Genomic DNA, 22,500 nt, shown 5'->3' with positions numbered 1-22,500 from the left:
ACCGAGTCTGCAGCATCACAACTCATTCTAATGACTCCTGTCCTTCTTCTTCATGATGGGAATGGGGAGAGAATGTTTTAATGTTGATGTGGTAGCACACACCTTGGCCAGTAAATGCCTATGGGAAATGCAAAGACCACATTTGGCTTTTGTTCATGAAGCAGAAAGGGGCAGGAGCTGAAAGGTGGGTTTTTCCGACCAGTGAGATGTCCCTGCACACCTGGGGACCTCTGGAAAGTGGTGTATTAAGACAAGGCAGAAGGGGAAGCAAGAGCAAAGCCCCGCAGAAACACGGCTGGGATGTCATCACTAGCAGCTTTTGCTCTGTGCTCCTCTCCCATGAAGGACCAGGATTATGCATCCACAGAAACCTGTGCTTTCCAAAATCCAGCACCGTGCATCCTTTGGATGCTTTACAAACAGGACCGAGTTATATATCAGGGAGTTTATTTACACACCTGGGGAGAGGCTAAGCATTTTCAGCCCAGGACACTTCTCCTGCCCTCAACTGGGAGCTCCTCTTGGCTTCTTCCAAAATGCTCATGTTTATGCACTGAAATATTAGATATTAGGAAGCTCTTCCCTGTGAGGGTGCTGAGGCGCTGGCACAGGGTGCCCAGAGAAGCTGTGGCTGCCCCATCCCTGGCAGTGTTCAAGGCCAGGTTGGATGGGGCTTGGAGCAAGCTGCTCTAGTGGAAAGTTCCTTCCAATCCAAACCATTCTATGTTTTATGTTCTAAAATCAGCAAAACACTCAAAGTTTTGTTTTGGAGATGTCTTAACTCATACTTTTGTGTTTTTATAGGGCTGGGGGCACTGGAGGGGAGGGCAGTGAGCTTTAGGGCAAACTAGATGGAGACCAAGACAAGCATTCTCAGTCCACAGCCACCTCCACTGCTGAGACACCAACAAAGACTTGTTGGCATTTCTACAATGCTGTAGCTACAGGTTTAATGAGGACGGAGAGGATCCGCTCCAGGCTTATACTTGCCATTCCAAATCTCATTCCAGGAGCAAGTACTTTTGCTTTGTTTCAAATACATTAGTCTTGGGAGCAGGGAATAACTGTGCAAGGTAAGTAAAAATAGCTTCTTATAACTTCATTAATATTTTTAATACACTTAGGAGCTACTACAAACACATATACAAAAGACCCGCGGATCAGAGCAATTGAGAAACATCAAAAACTACCACATTCACTTCAAACTCAGGTTAACTTTTTGTATTTTATCCTTATTTAATGCCATAAAACACTCTTTCGCATTCTGGAAAGGACACAGAACAGTCTTTCCACAGACACCACGCACCAGCGCGGCTGCAATTTCTAAGTGACTGGGCCAGAAAATTAAACTTCTATTTTTTCCATTCAAGATAGAAATAAATGAGGGACTTCTCTCTATTTCATTGCCAGAGCGCTGGTCCTCACCAAGAACTTCACCTGGGCATCTTCTTAATTCTCCTTATTAGCTGCAATTTGCACATCGAGCTTGGGAACTGAACTCTGCTCTCAAATGGCCATCAAAATCTCCACCAAAGGGCCACATGTGACAAGAGACTACAACTGCCCATCCTCTGACTTAGAACAGAGAAATTCCTATAGGCACACACTGAAGCGTTAGTTCTGGTCCCACCTCAAACCTCTTCTTTCCCCCTTCTTGGGAGTTCTCATTGCCTATTGAAAGCACCATGGCTGAAGCCTGCGAAGATTCCTCCTCCCCTTCTCTAGAGAAAAAACAAGGATTAAATCCAATTTACCTCAATCTGTATCATTGGAACTCAACAGAAATGCAGCCTCCCAGGTGCTGCTATGACCAAGCTCTTCTCCTGTCTCATCCTGTTAATGAGACACACAAACCTGCCCCTAAATAAATCAGAGAAGATGCAGTTTCCCAATTACCCTGGGATTCCAGCAGGGTTGGCAGGACCATCTGGTTATAGTCAGATTGGAACGGGCAGGGAGGTTCTGCAGAAAGCTTTGGAAGATTTATGGATGTGCTGCAAGTGTCATTCCAATATTAATGAACTCAAAACACAAGATGAACAAAAAGGGTTCAACTACTCAACTCACACGTGTTCATACAGCACAGTTTGCAGTTCATACCTATAAATAAGCTTACTAACATCAACGTTTCAAACTGATCACAACCTTTGGTTCAAGGTCTTGGCTCAGGACCATCACATCTATAACTACACCTGGGAGAGCTGATGAATCATAGAATCACAGAATCAACTAGGCTGTAAAAGACCTTTAAGATCATCAAGTCCAACCTTTACCCCTACAACTACTACAGCTACAACTACTAGCTGCAACTTGGGCAGCTTTTGAGCACTAAAGTGACAAACCCAAACAAGGAGCTCGAATCCTCCCATACCTCCATTCGCACACATGAAACCTAGAACCACAATGAAGTAAGCGTGAAACTGGGCTCTGAACTTCATTAAGATGTCCTACAAGATTTGATTATTTTATCATCTCAGGGTTCCAACATACCCCCTTGATTTAAATGGGAATAAATCCATGAATTGTGATATAATCTTGTGTAAATCTGTTTCTGCAAACTGGATTTTCTTCTATCATCTTACAAGCACAGACTGTTTTCCCTCCCACTACTAGTGGAGTACTGCAACACAGTCCAGGAGGACTCGCTGCCATGCCGCAGGAAGCACATGCACAAACCAGTTCCACATCCACCCATGAAAACAGGGCAATGCCAAACCAGGTTATTATTTGGGAGAAAGCGATCATTCCCTCCCTTCCAAACTGTCAAGCAGTACTTCCACAACGATGGTTAATCGCTGGATTATGTCAGCACAGGTATTCTGGTTGTGCTCCTCCAGGCAGGCTGATGGCAGAGGACCTGGCCCTGCTGGGGAGGGAGGCTGGGACACACCATCATCTCTCCTGCATTTTCCACTGCTTCACACATAATTGCTCTTTCTCTGTAATTCTACTTAGAATTACATCGATGAGGTCTTTTTAGTGTTTCATTTTTCAACATGGCCCCAAATGTCCACTCCCAAATGACTTCGGATTCAAGCAATCTGCACCCTCGCCTGCTTTATGAAGATCCTGTTACCAAAGATAACCTGCTCTAGAAAATTAATGTATGAAACATGCAATGCAAATGTGCTCCACTATGAACAAAGTCAAAGATTTCCACTTGTCTAAAACATGAGCAGCAATTCCTTTAGATTTCTGTAAGTTTCTTTGTAAACGTTCAAGTTAAAAATAATAATCATTAAGTAGCTTAATAAATGTAACTATTTGCTCACTGCATACAAATTAAGTCAATATCAAAGTACCCATTTTCTTTTTAGCTTGTATCATTATTGAATTATAAATATCTAATGCATGAAGCTAACACATCACACTTCACAAAGTCACAACGGATGCAACATCTTTTCAAGGCACATATGAAAGCAGCAGCACTTAATGCCTAGAAATTACTGGCTTTAACCTCAAAGTTAAGAGTGTGTTTTTTTCTTTTTCTTTTTTTTTTTTTTTTTTTCTTGTTAAGGAGCATGGGTTTAAGCAGTCAGCAAAACAACGGTGAACACATGAAGTGTCCTGACTGATAACTGATAACGTATCCTGGGCTGCATCAAAAGGAGCGTGACCAGCAGGGCGAAGGAGGTGATCCTGGCCCTCTGCTCTGCTCTTGTGAGGCCTCACCTGGAGCATTGTGTGCAGTTCTGGTGTCCTCAACATAAAAAGGACATGGAACTGCTGGAACAAGTCCAGAGGAGGCCACGAGGATGATCAGGGGCTGGAGCACCTCCCGTATGAAGACAGGCTGAGGAAGTTGGAGCTGTTCAGCCTGGAGAAGGGAAGGCTGCGTGGGGACCTCAGAGCAGCCTTCCAGTACCTGAAGGGGGCCTATAGGGATGCTGGGGAGGGACTCTTCATCAGGGACTGTAGTGACAGGACAAGGGGTAATGGGTTCAAACTGAAACAGGGGAAGTTTAGATTGGCTCTAAGGAGGAAATTCTTTCCTGTTAGGGTGGTGAGGCACTGGAATGGGTTGGCCAGGGAGGTTGTGAGTGCTCCATCCCTGGCAGTGTTCAAGGCCAGGTTGGATGAAGCCTTGTGTGGGATGGTTTAGTGTGAGGTGTCCCTGCCCATGGCAGGGGGGTTGGAACTGGATGATCTTGAGGTCCTTTCCAACCCGAACTATTCTATGATTCTATGATTCTATAAGGGTGCCATCATACACAGCACTGTAGAATGAACTGCAATTCGAATTCCCAAGATTCAACTTACTTAAACAGACATCCAGGAAGCAAACTTGGGGGAAGTCCTATCAGTGACCCCTGATGGTGCTTCAGAGAGTACAGATGGCTAAGTTAACAGGCAGCCTTAAAGTCACCACCTTGTGCGGAGGAAGTTCCTGGGGGTAACGTGTCAGGGGAGGAGAAATACAAAAGCACAAATGGAAATTCTGGGTTATTTCGGGTGTGAGAAGCAGGAAGGGTTGGGGAAAGGAGCACGATGTTTACAAACACCCCTGTCCTGCACCTCTTCAACAATGATTCGCTGTCCCAGAACGTCTAAAGAATATTACAAGGATTTGAATCATAGAATCTCAGACTGGTTTGTGTTGGAAGGGACCTTAAAGCTCCTCCAGCTCCAACCCCTGCCATGGGCAGGGACCCCTTCCACTGGAGCAGCTTGCTCCAAGCCCCTGTGTCCAACCTGGCCTTGAGCACTGCCAGGGATGGGGCAGCCACAGCTTCTCTGGGCACCCTGTGCCAGTGCCTCCCCAGTCACTTACTCACAAGTTAGAAAGTTTAATAAGTACATATTTACCCTATCTATCAGCCCTGTTATTTTAACAAAGATCTACAGTATCAGATAACACTACTTATGCTTCACAACCCACCACAAAAAAGAGGCTGTTTCCTCATCCTGTGCCCTTCTGCCAAACCCAACGAAATCAGCTCAGGCACAAACATGTTTATACAACATTAAGCTGAAAGCAAGGAAGAAATTTGACTTTCAGATTGACAAATGAAGAGCATCCCCATATTCCTGTGTCTGCAGCAAAGAATACGCTTGTGTACTTGCCCAGTGTGAAGTTGCGTGCGGATCCTTAACACACCCTGCTTGGAGAGAGGCTGCAGTCCCCCTCCCTTAAAGGGTGGTCAGAGTTAAGGTCAGAGCATCCCTCAATCTGAATTTCAGATCTCGACTTCTGTTGGCTTTACTTCTCCTTTTGGCATTAAATATGGATGACAATCAGCGAAACATTCGGAACATTAATTGCAAGGAAACACACATAATTTGCCCGAAATCATACAGCTCCAGTCATTGTTCACCTGTGTAACGACAACCATCAGCTTCCAGCAAAGTGCTCAAATATAAAAGGCCACGTTCATTCATGTATTGGTCCAAGCTGCAGCACTATAAAGCACATCAAAAGGTGTTAATGGTTTCAATATTTATCTGCTGCAGGGAAGCACTCTAAAAAGAAGACAGAAAAAAAATCTCTGCTAATGGCTGTGTCTCTCCATTAAAATGAAAAGCTTAATGCATCTTATAATCAGAGGACAATTTGCAAATCATTAAGAGAAATGTAAAATTCCATTAAAATACAAATCAAGAATCCCTCACTGGACTAATAATCTTTTTGATATTATTTTGCATTTCACTATTGCTGTTCCCAATATCCAGGCACCACAAATGATCAGGTCTTGAACATGCTATTTACCACAGCCTACTTCTTTAACGAGAGACTGAGAGAAGTATAATCTGCTATTCAGAGCAGGTACTAATGAAGAATTCCATATATTCTGAAATTTAATTAAAACCCCAAAGATTTCAAATTAGATGCAATTTGAAATGCCTGGGGCAGAAATACATGCACTTGCGTGGCAAGGGTATCACGCTGAAAGTTGATACCGTAATTGGTCTTGATGTATTTTTGTGTTGCCAGGCTGAAGCACAGAACTCATAACCATATAAAAATTCTCTGTAGATTACCTGCTCATTGAAAATGCCATCACTCAGGTAGTTCTCTACTAAATTACCATGCTACTAAAATGCACAAAGTGATTCGAAGAGAAGAGTGGCACAGCTGGTCGACGCTGCCAATGAGTTATGCATGCGTCGACGCTGCCTTTTTTCTTAGTAAAATATGCTCAGTTGAATATTAAAATATAATTGGCATTCAACCTAAGTAGCTTAAACCATTTTGTTATCTTCTTTTAAACCGATTTGGCTCCTCCACAGTTATTTTCAAGGATGCGATTCACAAACTAATGACACCATCACATTCAGCTAGATTTGTACTATTTTACATTTGTCACAAATAGGGACAATTTCTACAGCCTTCTAGGGATGTCCTTTAATACTGGCTCCTCTTGAAACATCAAAGGCCCAATTCATGGGGAAAAAAAGAAAGAAAGGAAAAAAAAAAAGGAGTGTGCCATTTATGTTGTTCTTGCATATTTTATCCCGAGAAGAGTGTGGGATGCAGATTTCCAGTGAAAAGTATGTTTTTAGAGTCAAGCAAGTCCTTGTTTTTCCCCAGAATATACTGGTCAGCCTGAACATTCACAGACTCCAAAAGGAAATGTGGCAAAACATCTGGGAACAGGTCAGAAAGGGGCAGCTTTAGGTCAAGCAGCAGCAAAGGCTGTATGTGAGAAAATGCCTTCCCCTCAGAGGAATGTATCTACGTGCCCCTAACATAAAGCTGTTGTAAATGTTGTTGGATTTTAAATTCCTGACAAAAAATTAACACTGGTATTTAGAAACAAGGTGCTCAAACGGTCACATTAAGCACATTACCTTTGAAATACCAAACAAGTTAAAGGTGTATGAGTATTGACAGTATCTCCCATCGATAAATGGATTGAAGTAAACTTGGCTGAATGTTCATTAATAAAATGTGTGTGTGGGGCTCTGCTTATCAAATCCTTTCATCTTAATATAAACCCCTATATAATCAAGCAGGGTTGCAAAGGTTACCTGGGCTGCATGTGTGGCAAGCCAGCAAACAAATCAAAGGAAAACTGAATTAAATTAAACTTACTCCTCACAGGTCTCAATGCCTGCATGTTGCTAAGGTCTGGTGCTGCGGGTGAAGATGACAACCACAGGACTCTGGATACAAGGAGGCTTTTTCCCACACTGGTATTTGTGTTTCTTTACCTTCAGTTCTTACCTTTTTATCTAAATCTCATACACAAGCGGCATTGTCTAAAGTTGCCAGGTTGGTCAAAGTGGTTCTTCTATCAGGGCCAACTTACTCCTTTGATTTCATAAAGGAAGAAGGATCTGATTTTGAACATATTGACTTTATAAGGAAGCACAAGGCATTCACAGCTGCAGATTGCAGTGAAACCATCCTGACCTTGCTCCAACCACAGTTATATGCAAATATACACGTGTGAACTCCTAATACCAGCAGATCTCGCTGCTGGGTGAAGCCCTGGAAACATTTAGACAAGAGGAGGGGACCATCCACCAGCAGACAGGGCTGTGTTACCTTGCCCAGAGCAAGTAGGTTGAGCAGCAAAGGGAGAGATGGTAATACTGCACTTCCAGATTAGTTCACCTCACCATGGAGAGCCCAGATGCAGGGTCAGCAAATTCATACCAAACAGCATTAACACACAAACCTTTCCTTTTGAAAAAGAAGCCTGGGTTTGGAATAATATCAATACCCACGCATCTCTGCAATTGTATTCTGATACGATATTCATTGTATTAGTATAGTATTATCTTATGGGTTGGGTTGGAAGGGACCTTAAGGCTTATCCAGTTCCAACCCCTGCCACGGGCAGGGACTCCTTCCACTGGAGCAGCTTGCTCCAAGCCCCTGTGTCCAACCTGGCCTTGAGCATTGCCAGGGATGGGGCAGCCACAGCTTCTCTGGGCACCCTGTGCCAGCGCCTCAGCACCCTCACAGGGAAGAGCTTCTGCCTAAGAGCTCAGCTCAGTCTCCCCTCGGGCAGGTTCAAGCCATTCCCCTTGGCCTGTCCCTACAGGCCCTTGTCCCAAGCCCCTCTCTGGCTTCCCTGTTGGCTCTTTTAGGCACTGGATATCATAATATACCGTATGATATTGATATGATCAGGATTTTGTAATTACTTCCATCCAGAATGCATTTGTATTGATTGTTTTATGTTTAGTTTTTAAACACAAATAGTTGATAGAAAGCAATGAGCCACCTGTGCCGAAAAAAGAATCTGAGATATAGAAGTAAGCAGGCTAATTTTGGGGTCTCTTTTCATTTTTGAAGGTTGGAGAGGATTGATTTCTGTTTCAAGAAAACTATAGGGAAGTATTGGCTTGTAAAAATCCGTTAAATGCCTATTCTATGATACTAATACAGTGAATTTCTGCTTAGCAAAACTACTCTCACATGAAATGGTAATGAAAGAAGGTGCCAGTCCCTGGAATTTGAATTTTGTGTTGGCAGACAGAAACATTAAAGCTTGTCATCCCTTTGCACGTGAACCTGCCATGTCCAGATATGTGAAGTACTAACGTTTTTGAGCAGATTATTTCATGTTACTTTAAAATAACATCTTCTAAGAGCCCAAACAGAAATGTATTTGCATGCCTGATGAAGCTGCAGGAATGAAAAATGGGGAAGTCAGGAACATTTCTCAACTTCTTTTCTTTAGTGAACTGGATCTCTGCCACCAAATTTAACTGGTGAGAGGTAGGGCTGACAGCTCCACTGTATCTGTTACTTACATCACATTTATTCATTTTATAAATATATATATATACACACACACATATAATAGAACACAGAATCCTAGAATGGTTTGGGTTGGAACGGACATTAAGATCATCCAGTTCCAACCCCCTGCATCCAGCTCTGGGCAGCACAAGAGGGACGTGGAGCTGCTGGAGCGAGGCCAGAGGAGGCCATGGGGATGCTGCAAGGGCTGGAGCAGCTCTGCTCTGGAGCCAGGCTGAGAGAGCTGGGCTGGGGCAGCCTGGACAAGAGAAGGCTCCTGAAGAGGTGACCTTGGAGCAGCTCAGTGCAGAGACCAGAGTGAGGGACTCCAGATTTAAGAGCGCAAAAGTGTGGGTTTGCAAAGCTAAAAGACTTCATCCGGTGGGGATTGTGGCATGGCATGCAAAGAGCAGAGCCCCAGGGCTGCTGCTGTCACAGGGCAAAGGAACACTCTGGTGTACCTCCAATTTCCTCTGCTCTTGTTGCTCTAATGAGCCATCTGGTTTGCAAACACACAACAGCTCCTCGCTGCAGTGTCCCGCATTGCCTTCTGCAACCACCACCACCACGTTACAAAACACAAATAAAGGAAAGTCAGGCAATTCAGGACTGACCAGTCCAACGTTGCCTTTTCCAGACCCACAACTCAAGCAACTCACACACAGACTTCAAAACAACAACAGGGTCAATTTTTCATCTTCATATATAAAGGGGACTAATGACCATGATATAGTAACACCAATTAATCACTTCCCACTATAAATGTTCAGGGATGTTTCTGTAACACCTTGTCCTACAGTATCAGTGCTTTAGATGTACACTTTGCCAATGACGTGTTACAAGAAGGAATGGTTCATTCAGCACTTAAGAGTGCTTTTAAAAATGTTTCCCCCTTTCAATAGCAATTTAGAAAAATTACAAGCACTTTAGAAAGATTTAAGACCCAAAATAAGCCGCTGAAAGAGTAGATGTCATAATTGAGCTTGTGCTTGCCTTGGCAATGCACACGCACATGAAACCAAATTACAATAGCACAAAGAAACCGTTATTCTTGGACTTTTACTCTCAGTGGAGGTGATGCTGGAAGGTGCTTGATGTTCACAGAAATCATGGAATGGTCTGGGTTGGAAGGGACCTTTTCCTTTTAAAAGTAGCTGCAGAAAACTGAACATGAATTGAGAATTCCAGGCTGGATGGGGCAATCTGCTCCAGTGGAAGGTGTCCCTGCCCATCGCAGGGAGTTGGAACTGGATGTGCTTTAAGGTCCCTTCCAACACAAACCAGTCTGGGATTCTATGATACCAAAAGCACTTTACACGTGTTAAATGAGGAACCTCTTTAAGGGGTCTGACATGAGCAAAACCCTTCCTAGATAAGGCTGGCACAGGAAAAAAATATGAAATTTGACATAAGCACTGACTAAAACCAAATATTCACCAGTCAGTCCTGATCACAAAAGAACTCGATGATGGAACACAAATCACCTGATATCAAATGACCATATAATCAGTGGTCGTATTCACAGGGAAGGGCAGAAACAAAGGGGCAAAGGATTTGATGATTCACCAGAAGAGCTGTTGATGAACTGAGATGTGAGAACATCAGCGTGATGAGGAAAAGCCCTCCCAGCTTCGGATCCTCACGCTCTCGCTTATGTTTGTTCTGCATCTTTAAGTGCCTCAAGAAATGAGCAGGCACTTTCAAATGTAAATCTGAGAAAGTAAATAAATACCAAATTCCTAATTCAGCAGTACAGCAGTTCTGACTTACAGATACACTGAAATGTCCAATGTGATCCATTACAATGTGTTTTCCTCCTTACCTTTCTACTAAGCAACTCTGGAAAATAGTTTCTTCAAATTTTGGACATGTATTTCCATGCCCTTTTTCTACTTTATTACTATCATTTATTACTATTTATTATTTCTCCTAGTATTATTAGGAGAACGCCAGGGGAGAACAGGAATGCTATCACATCATTGTGATTTCTGCCAGTTAATTCTTCATTAATGTTTCCATGAGGAACGTGCCCTCCGCAGTAAAACGCACACAACGTGGTCTCAGTCCTAGAACAAGTAGCTGAACTGCATTAAACCCCTCTGAACCTGCACAGAACATGCCATACAGAAGGTCAAACCCCACTGGGACCACTGCAGGCACTGGAGCCACCAGCTGCATCCTTCACAAAGCCATGGGCGCTGCAGAAACCTGCTGCTGACGCTCATGGCCACCAGCCACGTCCCATCCCAAACCTGCACACATTTGAGTTCTGTACTTGGATGGTGCTGAAAAGCTTTCCCTCCTCCACTCAAAAATAGTAGTGTGTGATGACTGCTTTCCCTCAAAAAGCCTCCTATTAACTAAAATACACTTATTTCCCTCTTAAAAAGATCTTCACTTTATTCCAGTGTTGCCTGCACACGGATGTTGCTGCCTGGGGGAAGGACCCAAGTCCCCTCTCAACTCTGACTGTAAGTCAAGCCAAGCCTGCTCAGGGTGAACCCCAAACCAACACCTAGAACATCATCATCAGTGCTTAGACCAAGAAATGTCATCAGCCAAACTAAAAAGAAATTAGTAGCTCATTTAAGACTATTCAGTAAAAACATTACTTTAAATGATTTATAACCTTCTGTGGATAACCTGGGAAGCAGAATTCTCCTGATGTTATTCAGAGATGGAGAGAGCAGCAGCAGCCAACTATTCCCTACCCAGCTTTGCCCATTCACATTCACTCCAACCCAAGTTTTCACAACATGGCTCTTAATTTAATCTGCCCTCTGGCAGGTTAAAGTCATTTCCCCTTGTCCTCTCCCAACAGCCACTGTCAAAAGTCCTTCTCCAGCTTTCTTGTAGGCCCTCTTTACATTGCCATCTTCAAATCCAGACTGAAAAATTAAGACATTAAGAACACTTGTGAAGGCTGATTTTAAGAAAATAAGGTCATAATTCACATAGCTACCTCTCATCCACGGATAGAAAGACAAATAGAATAGCAGGGAAAAGCTTTTCTCAGGTCTTGTTTTTATGAAAACACATAAATAGCACAACTTCCTTGTAACAATACTTGTTCTTTGCTTAAAACTATCAAAATCTTACCTGTGATGACTTTGAGGAATAAACCCATAGCTACCTTACACAACCTATCCCAAACTGCTTCTATGGCACACGTCAACTGACATGGACACAAGTAATCCTCAGCTAGTTGATGTGAAACAAACCTTATGACAAAGCCCACTGCCCTTTAGATGCATTCATACTAAAACCTTCCAGCCAGCAAGCACTGGGAGCTGAACCACATCCTTTTTATCACCATTGACCAGGAATCAGGGAGATGGGAGCAGGGAGGGATGGGTGCCACGTGGAGCAGACCTTGCTGGAGCAGTGGGTGGTGGAAGGCTGGCACAGGAAGGGTCGCTGTCCTTTCAGGCTCACAGAAGTAGGCATACAGCCAACCCATGCACTGCTGCAGCGGCTCTGTCATCTCCTCAGTGCCTTCATACACCTCACACATGGCCATGGACTCTGCCCTGAGGGGAGGGAAAGAAATACAAAATTAGTGATAAAAATTACTAAAAATCAGTATTTGTACTCTCTGCATCAGCAAAGAGAATAATAAGCTCGAAACAGTCATAGAATCATGGAATGGTTTGGGTTGGAAAGGACCTTAAGATCGTCCAGTTCCAACCCCCTTGCCATGGACAGGGATGCCTCACACTAGGCCATGTTGCCCAAGGCTCTGTCCATACTGGCCTTGAACACTGCCAGGGATGGAGCATTCACAACTTCCTTAGGCAACCTGTGCCTCACCACCCCCACAGGGAAGAACTTCTTCCTTCTATCTAATATGAACTTCCCCTTTTTCAGTTTGAACCCATTCCCCCTTCTCCTATTGCTTCAGTCCCTGATGAAGACGTCTTGGCATCCAAATGTGGATACAGACTCCACCTTTTTTCTGCTCTGATAAAGGTGAAAAGATTCGTTAACAGCAATGATGAAATGGATCCCCACCACCTCTACAAAGGCACCGTGACACAAAGTTTCTTACAGCTGTAAAACACTTCCTTAAAGACTGAGGAAAATGCTGTGCATAAGTGAGCAGGGAGCAAAAAGTGTGTCAGGGAGCAAGAAAACCACCCGAGTCCATGGTACATGATGCTTCCAGGGCGGGTGGAGGTGAAGCTCCTCCTCCATGGCCCCCAAGTGCGCAATCCTATTTCCCCAAGGACCATCCCTTAAGAAAAAAGGAAAGAAAATGGCTTTCTGGTGAACCTGGGCCATCCTCGGCACCGTTTCCTTCCAGCAACTGTGGCAGGTTTCTGCTTTCCTCCACTTATTGAATTGGAAGGAAGCAATTGAGAATTCATTTGATTTTCAATGGCAGCTCATGCTTGCAGGGTACTGAGGAGCAAAGCAAGCAAACAGAAAGCACCTGCAAACAAAACTGTACTTCTTCCCTGGCTACTTATCCCTTCGTTTCCTATGGAAGAGCAACGAAAATGTGAACACTGGATTTGCAGATATCCAGCCATGTTTCCCAACCCCATGCTTTGCCCATTAGCAACGCACCTGAGAGAAATGATGGGGCAACCAATAAAGAGACAATATGAAGGGTGAATGCCGAAACAGCAACTCCTGCCGGCAAACTTCTCACATCCGGAATCTTAAGTACTGGCGATAAGATATGCTAAGGCTATTGCAGCTTTTGCTCCCCGAGCTGGAAATACAAGACACCATAGAACCATAGAATCCCAGCCTGGTTTGAGTTAGAAGGGACCTTACAGCTCCTCCAGCTCCAACCCCTGCCACGGGCAGGGACCCCTTCCACTGGAGCAGCTTGCTCCAAGCCCCTGTGTCCAACCTGGCCTTGAGCACTGCCAGGGATGGGGCAGCCACAGCTTCTCTGGGCACCCTGTGCCAGCGCCTCAGCACCCTCACAGGGAAGAACTTCTGCCTAAGAGCTCAGCTCAGTCTCCCCTTGGGCAGGTTCAAGCCATTCCCCTTGGCCTGGCCCTACAGGCCCTTGTCCCAAGCCCCTCTCCAGGTTTCCTGCAGCCCCTTTAGGCACTGGAGCTGCTCTCAGGTCTCCCCTTCAGGAGCCTTCTCTTCTCCAGGCTGCCCCAGCCCAGCTCTCTCAGCCTGGCTCCAGAGCAGAGCTGCTCCAACCACCAGAACAAGAAGTCTGTGAACATCATGCTGCTAAAACTCCACCTGAGACAATGGAAGAAAGAAAAAACCACAGCGAGTCTGCCACCAGGTCTGGGGACAGAACAGACCAACACAAACTCCCCAGTAGGCTCCAAAGTGCTGCAAGTGAGCAAACCCACTTTTAGTCCCCTCTTAGCAGAAGCCCTGGAAATGGAACGTGTGATGTACCAGTAATGGCATAAAAGACACTGGGTCTGCTTTTGCCACAAGGCACCTCTGCAGAAAGACCAAACGTCTTCCCATGCTTGATCCACATCAGCTCGTGGAGCCGAACACAATGGGATGTCGCTGGAATCACACAGCCTCGGCGCTGCCTCTGGACAGGATAAATGATGTGCAGGAGGGAGCTGGGTCAGGGATGCTCTCAGCCTGGTGCAGGATCAAACAGCCCTGCCATCTCCTCCAGCCCCAATTCCCTTTCTGATTAACTGTTAACCACCGAAGGCCGCGTCATTACTGATTAGAAAGTGGCACGGAAGAGGAAGAACACAGAGGTGGACAATTAAAATACTCCAGTCACACAAGATGAGTTGATGGCACAACAAAATGAAGAATCAGCTTTGGATCCAACGCTAGAAATTAAGTGTAATCCGATTTCTCTTTCCATTTACTCACTGAGTTAATGCTTTTGATTTTTATTCTTTATATCTGTGTGAAGTAGTACAATTTGCTTTATAACACTGATGTTTACTTTATGTTACTTGGCCATTTAATAACCCCTTTGCTAAGAAATAGGTACGAGAACTTATGTATAAGCTTTTTTTTTTTAGGAATACCTATTACATGGACCTCAAACCAACCTCCAAACAGCCTGGATAATCCATTATTCTGCACAGGTACAGAGCTCAGCAGAATGTGGCTCAGTTTTACTGTGGATTGTAAGAGCTATGACAATATAATAACTACAGAATAGGGATAATGCCTCTGAAATCTCAAAGAGAAGTTGGGAGACTTTTCTGCTCCATTTATCCAGAAGAGCATCGAAAGCACTCAAAACTCCAGTAACCTTATGTTTTTCACATCATCTTGTTTCACATCCTCAGGAGTCTGGAAATGATTTGGACTGTAATATCATCGTAAAGCCAAGACTTCATCTCCTCACTGCTCTGCAGCCAAGCAGCCCCCAGCTGCCTCCGACCATCGCAGCCTGACACTGCTGTGGTTTCCTCCTGCTGCAGAAAGGCACCAAACTACCATCATTGTCCCCCAAAACGTGTGAAAAGCAGCGTGGCAGCATCAGCAGTGTTCAAGGCCAGGTTGGACACAGGGGCTTGGAGCAAGCTGCTCCAGTGGAAGGGGTCCCTGCCCGTGGCAGGGGTTGGAGCTGGATGAGCTTAAAGGTCCCCTCCAACACAACCAGGCTGGGATTCTGTAACGATTATGTGCATGCAGTAAGTTAGATGCCTGTCTTTATGGTGATGTTGCACGGATATTCAGCTGCAAGTGACTGACTCATCGGCACAGCCTTACAATGGGATTCTTAATTAAAACTACATCATTCAGCTCTTAGTGGTGGTGAGTCCAAGAAAGACGCTAAGGTCAGTCCCAGCACAGGAACGCACTGCATCCCATGAGCAGCCCTGCTGCTCCAACTTACACAGAGCACAGCTACTCAAAGAGAAACTTAACATGAGCTGGCAGTATGTGCTCGCAGCCCAGAAACCAACCGTGTCCTGGGCTGCATCAAAAGGAGCGTGACCAGCAGGGCGAAGGAGGTGATCCTGCCCCTCTGCTCTGCTCTTGTGAGACCTCACCTGGAGCATTGTGTGCAGTTCTGGTGTCCTCAACATAAAAAGGACATGGAACTGCTGGAACAAGTCCAGAGGAGGCCACGAGGATGATCAAGGACTGGAGCACCTCCCGTATGAAGACAGGCTGAGGAAGTTGGGGCTGTTCAGCCTGGAGAAGAGAAGGCTGCGTGGGGACCTCAGAGCAGCCTTCCAGTACCTGAAGGGGGCCTATAGGGATGCTGGGGAGGGACTCTTCATCAGGGACTGTAGTGACAGGACAAGGGGTGATGGGTTAAAACTGAAACAGGGGAAGTTTAGATTGGATCTAAGGAGGAAATTCTTTCCTGTTAGGGTGGTGAGGCACTGGAATGGGTTGCCCAGGGAGGTTGTGAGTGCTCCATCCCTGGCAGTGTTCAAGGCCAGGTTGGACGTAGCCTTGGGTGACATGGTTCAGTGTGAGGTGTCCCTGCCCTTGGCAGGGGGGTTGGAAGTAGATGATTTTAAGGTCCTTTCCAACCCAAACTATTCTATGATTCTATCCATACCATTCCTACTACAATCCTACACATCTATTTCCATTACAGCTTTTTTGTAAGACTGAACAAACTAAGGAAGCCAGTTGGCTCTTGTGTCACAGCTGAGAGCGGTCTTCCCAATGCTACATCCCAGCCCCATTTTCTTCTGCGCCTTCTGATGTCTGCAGAGGATGAAATGAAGGAGAAGATGGTTTTAGCAGAGCGAAGAGCAACAGGAGCAGCACCTGTTTCAGTTTAACAGGCTCCTTCCAAACCACTTGCCAAGAAATGGAGGTTTCTAACATGCTTCCAAAATAAACACGCAAGCAGCAGATTGGCTTCAGGATCATCCTCAACAGCTTCATCATTATGAAAACCAGAGAAATGCTCGGAGTGGCCTCAGTGGGCAGCCATGTTCTAAATCAGTATGGTTTTAATTAGGCCTTTTACTCCTAAGCTACTTTTTGCCTCTGACAGTCCTTCATAAGCCTTAACAGAACCACTACAAGATGGACCTTGAGTTGTGTGATTTGCAATAAAGAGAATTTATCACAATGTCTCTTTGGCAACTTCCTGAAGGTAAAGGTTAAGAGCTGGCAGCTTCCAGCATAACTATCACAATGCTGCAGTGGTTATATGCAAATATATATATTTGCATATTTATACAATATTTGTACTTATTAAATGTAATCAACTGGTTGAACGTAACATCTAATGCTCACTTCAGCTCCTGTAGCCACATTCACATGTATGTTTTCCCCCTGGACAGATACCTCACCCTCCATGGTTTGCCTGAGAAGGGGTTTATAAACTCCTTCATGTGTTGGGCTAATGAAGATTCTTCTTTATTTGTACTTGGAACAAAAAGCTTCCCAACTAGCCCAAATAAATAACCACAACTCCTGGCAGGCTGCAGTCAGGTGAGGGCCAGTGGTCCATGTGGGCAGACTATGATAACTCGTTATTACATTGCTCTAACAACTACAACAGTTCCACCAAGAACAGCAGGGATAAAGACTTTAAGTAAATAGAAATAGAAAAAACCAACACGGAATGTATGCTTTTTACATACAACTTCCCAAGATCTTATGGAATGAGCTCTTCCCCGCACGCTCGGTGGCAGAGGTTGGAACTGGGTGAGCTTTAATGTCCCTTCCAACCCAAACCAGTCTGGGGTTCTATGATTCAATAAAGGCTGATTGTCCTTTTCTTATATATACCTGTGCTTGTCTTAACTAACCATTTTTTTTTCTTCGAGAAATAGCTGGCGTGCTACTTTTCAAATGAAAGAATCAGCAATGATCAGAACACAAGAATTAACATTAAAACGAGACTCAGTCATGCAGCATCATTCTTTACATAATAAACACAGTGCTAGCTGGCAGTTTTACTGAAGCCTTCATTGTGAAATTAAATACAAATGCATTTTACCAACACCTAAATGTCATTTAAATAGTCTTTCTTTGATAGATGAAGGCTAAAGCCACCCCAAAACTGCAGATGAATTATCTGGTCTCTAATGATTCCAAACCGATTACGGGATGCAGAGCAATCTCGTTAAATTTTATTCAAAAGCTTACTACACTTGTGTTTTCTCTTATTTTTCTATCACTGAAACCCAGGAGGTTTAAGAACAATTCATTATGTATGAGACCCAACTTACAGTGCTTGACTGTTGATTAATAGGAAAGTTTGCTGTATGTACATTTGCAACATTAGATGCATACAATATGCTAACTTATTCTTTCACCCAAGCTAATTATTTACAAAAATGACTACTTGAGACTACAATTTATTAAATGCATGCATCCAGTCTCAATTTGGCCCCAAAAGACAGTCTGGAATGAAGATCTTTTACTTGATGTGACAACTTCTAGAAACAGTGTTATTAATATTGTAAATGTGGCAAATAAAGAGTTCAAATAGCCCTGTGCCTGCGTTGCATTTCCCCCCCCTCCACCCCAACTGAATCAATGAACAAAGCAGCTTTTGAGCTTTCAAATTCATGGGGAAGCACATCCTCACATAGCGTAATTTAGCTTCTTAGAAATGAAGTATCTCTATGATAGCAGTAAGAGATTAAAAAAAGGGTGAGAGCTGCAATAAGCAGAAATAACACCCGGGTGCGTGCTGAACGACCCCACTGCCAGTTCCTTTTAAGACCTATTAAGGAGGAATTGATGCATTTATGGAAGAGCACAAGAACTCAGAAATGAGTAAGACTCACTCCTTGTCATACTGCCGTTGCAATATCTGGGTTTGAGGATGTAAATTCCTATGGATCCCTCTCTTTTACCCCCAAAAGCAGCATCTGCACAAAAATCTGGGTATCAATAAAATACCAACTAAACAGATGCACCTCTTGAGTAAAATACATCAGTATCCAAGTCTTTGACTTTTGCAGTTAATGACATTAAATTCAGGCTCTACACTGTGGTTGTCTATGGATCAGCACATGCAGCCAGCCATGATGCCTGCAAAGCCACTTCCCTGCTTATTCTGTGCTCCTGGTGTGTACCGGCAACCACGTTAAAGAAGGGAGTGAGACTCCTGTCTTCACATGCCAAGATAAGGAAAATCAATGTCAATGCCCAAAAGACTCAAGTGATAGCACTGAAGGTCATTAAATGCTCCTCACTGCCCTGTACCATTAAAGTTTTGATTGGAATCCTATATAGAGAGACACAGATTTCAAACAAGATCTTGCCCTGCGATACAGTACTGGGAGACCAGGGAGGAAACGCAGCAACCAGTGAGCAATGGCCTTCCCTAGGAACACAAGGAACACATTCAAGGAAAACAACCCCATGTGTGTGTGGTCTTGGCTTGTTTTCCTGAACATATTTCTTGTGTTTTCAGCGACGTTTATCTCATTATGGACAAAGACCTCTGTTCACACAAGGGTAAGGTGCAAGGACAACCACTAAGAAGTTACGGTTCATCATTCAACTCCATCTTCTCCTGCGCATCCTAATGCCCCAAACTGCTTCATTGTCTACTCTGCGCTAACCTATCCTTACATTGCCAGTTTCAATGTTCTACTCTTTCTACCCTTGCTACCACCCATCCTTTGGTGCATCCTCCTTAACTCACCTTGTTTGGACCATTTCAGCACTACACAACCTTACTGCTCTACAGTGGATATCATGGTCCACTTCTTTGTTGGCCACCAGCTCAAGCACTGCTTCTTTGCTGCCTCCCAGCCACATTTTCTAGACTAATTCTTGTTCTCTCCAACTTTTATCCTGCACTTTTCTACCTCATTTGTGCTAGCAGAAGCAACTCAGGTCAAGACAACTATAGGCAGCTCTGGTGCTCATCAACACCGTGAGGCTGTATTGCCTTTGTGCTCAGCCCCAGAGACCCCCTTCCCCACTGAGACCCATTGCCCCTCTACAAATGACACTCTTCAAAGGCCTACAGCTGGGCCATATTTGGAGAACAGAAGTATTCCTGCTATCCTCCTGCTATACTTCTGCTATATATATATACACAGAGAAATATATCCTGCTATATTTCTGTTTCAAACCAGTGGGTTTGGCAGCAAAACGACTGGAAGATTTGCTTATAAAATAAAAACCAATTTCTGTGCATCTTCTCATTGGAAAGACCCACCCTGTCTTAGATTAAGAATGGGGGAAGTCAAGCACATGCCCAAAAGACCCTCAACCAGCAGTAATTAAATAGATGCTTTCCATGAAACGCTTTAAAGCAAAACCTCAACCAAGTCACAAGCAGCAGCACACTCTCACCCAAGACGTGAGGCAACATGAAGCACAGGTGATATCATCAGTTTGAGCTATAATTAGGTTAAAAGAAAGTCAGTTAATTTTAGCACTTACAAGAAACTGTTACAAAACATCTTTTTTTCCCTTATAGAAAAGAATTCTCCCATCAGAATTCCAAGGTCGGTTTTATCACAGGCAATTAACTCTGTTAGGGCTGGCTGCAAGGGACCCTGGAACCACACACCATGCTCCCTTTGCTTCTCCACTTAGAAACTCCTCTGGTTTGGGGTATTTGCCACAGTCCCCCCACTATCTCCCAGCTCTGTGTAACTGCTGTGTAGCACCACCTTATACATAAACCCTACCACCTCTATCCAGAAGCTTGCCTCATAGTAATAGCCCAGTTACTAACTGGTATCTGAAGTAAATTTACATTTTTTTCTACATATCTAAGATAGATTTAATCCCAATTATGCACATAAATCCTGAGGCAGTTAAAATACACATTACAACCCTGACACTGCGAGACCCGGGCCTCTGATCTCCACTGGTGCACTGGGAAATTGGAGGAGGAAAACTTCAGGCTGAATTATTGGAACCGGGCTCTGACTTTGGATGTCCACCTTGACGTGTGCTACTGCATGAATTCCAGATGAAAGTGAGCACCCAGAATTATAATCAACAGCACCTGCAGATACTCCAGCCTATTAAAATGAATTAAGATACACATAAATCAGGAACCTCTTAAGAATTCAACTCATCAGGACATTTTTCAAAGCAGCTTCTTCCCTGGTTGGGTGTAATGCAGTCTGTGCCCTCTGAACATCTCCTGTGAGGACCTACCATGGGCTCATTGATGCCTGACACGCAGGGTCTCCCATCAAGGCAGAGACTGGCATACAACCTGATGTGTATGCTCCTGCCACAACCAGAGACTTGCTGCCCATCTGCTGCTTGAAAGACATGGAATGAAAGTATTTTCTTCACGTGGATGAGGCCCCTCTGATGTCCTGCACACCACAGCAGCTCTATAAGAGAACAGATGGCAGGAAGGGCACCAGTCAAAGCCCCTGAGGTCAGTTTGACCCTCCCCATGTCACTGTGAAGCTTCTAACATCAGTGTAAAGAAAGGGGGCTTGTTTATTTTTTGTTAAACCAGATATGAACACTCAGGAACCACAAACACTGGCATGGGATGAAACAGTCACAAAACTTGTCGAGATCTGGGATCCTAGCAGACATTCACCATCCAAAGCTTCGTGTCAACATAGGCTGAGAACAGGACTTGCAAACAACACTGCTGATATGTAGAATCCCAGCCTGGTTTGCGTTGGAAAGGACCTTAAAGCTCCTCCAGCTCCAACCCCTGCCACGGGCAGGGACCCCTTCCACTGGAGCAGCTTGCTCCAAGCCCCTGTGTCCAACCTGGCCTTGAGCACTGCCAGGGATGGGGCAGCCACAGCTTCTCTGGGCACCCTGTGCCAGTGTCTCACATGCACAGTTAATAAATATGGCCCAGAGAAGAGCCACAAAGTTGATGCAAGCACTGGGAAGCCGTGTGAGGAAAGGCTGAGAGCTGGGTTTGTTCAGCCTGAAGAAAAGAAGGCTCCAGGGAGACCTTATCATCATGTTCCAGTATTTAAAGGGTGGCTACAAAGAAGACGAGACCCCCTTTTTACAAGGAGCCCCAAGGAACAGACGAGGGGTGATGGGCACAGGTTACTCCTGGGGAGGTTCTGGCTGGACACAAAAGGAGAATTTTTCCTAATGAGAACAACCAAGCACTGGAATCATCTCCCCAGGGAAGTGGTGGATTCCCCACCAGTGGACACTGATAAAGTTCAGCTGGACAGGATGCTGGGACATCTGGTCTAGGTCATGCTGTGCCAAGAAAGGTTGGACCAGATGATGCTTGAGGTCCCTTCAACCAGTGTTTCTATGAGCCTCTCTCCAAAGCTTTTCACAGGGATTTCAGACAGTCTCCCACACTCCTTGGCAGGATCTTTCCTGAAATGGAATTATCCAACGAAGAGCCAGCTCTGGCCTCAAAACCCAAAATACAATGCCACAACAGCAGGAAGGACACAAAATACTCAGCACTTCATTTCAAATCAACAGTTGTCATGTTTACTGCTTGCAAGCCCACGGATCACCTCTTTGGAGGCTTTGTGTAGTTACATCCCATTGCACACACAGGATGGTCACTTTTGCACGTGCATGTGCTGAGGTAGCTTGGCAGGCACACAGTGGGAAGCCCTCTAAAAACAACAGGACCCTTTGGAAGCAGCACGGATCTTCCCAGCAGCACCACTCCTCACCCGGGACCATCTCCCAAGCATCTCCCTCTGCCACAGCTGCTGCCTAGGTCTCCCTCATCAGGCAGGAAAGCTTTCTATTCCTTTGAGGTAACCAAGCAGAACCCAAGCCCGGCACTGGAAAACCAGCAGGGCACATCAATAAGCCCAATAAAATTAGTGTTTCAAAAAAGCTGCTGTTATAATTAACTGAAATAAGAGTCTATAAACTGCTGCCGCAAAAGAAGCTTGTTAAAGACTGAATATGGGAACTATGATTGACGCAAGCTCGCCCCTTCCTGGACCAATTGGGCCTCAGCTTGTCCCTTG

The 22,500-nt window shown here is 44.7% G+C and overlaps 1 protein-coding gene across 1 annotated transcript in view; it reads right to left on the bottom strand.

Annotated features, from left to right (window-relative positions):
- Positions 1 to 22,500, bottom strand: part of MGMT (O-6-methylguanine-DNA methyltransferase) — a 148,504-nt gene that overhangs the window by 20,518 nt on the left and 105,486 nt on the right. Inside the window, exon 4 of the mRNA XM_065672485.1 lies at positions 12,068 to 12,225. Within this exon, the coding sequence (XP_065528557.1) occupies positions 12,068 to 12,225 (158 nt within the window). The remainder of the gene's footprint in view (positions 1 to 12,067; positions 12,226 to 22,500) is intronic.

This window comes from Lathamus discolor, chromosome 3 (assembly GCF_037157495.1).
Source record: "Lathamus discolor isolate bLatDis1 chromosome 3, bLatDis1.hap1, whole genome shotgun sequence".
NCBI lineage: Eukaryota > Metazoa > Chordata > Aves > Psittaciformes > Psittacidae > Lathamus > Lathamus discolor.
The sequence above is the reverse complement of the archived record's forward strand: the minus strand, read 5'-3'. Positions and strand labels throughout refer to the sequence as shown.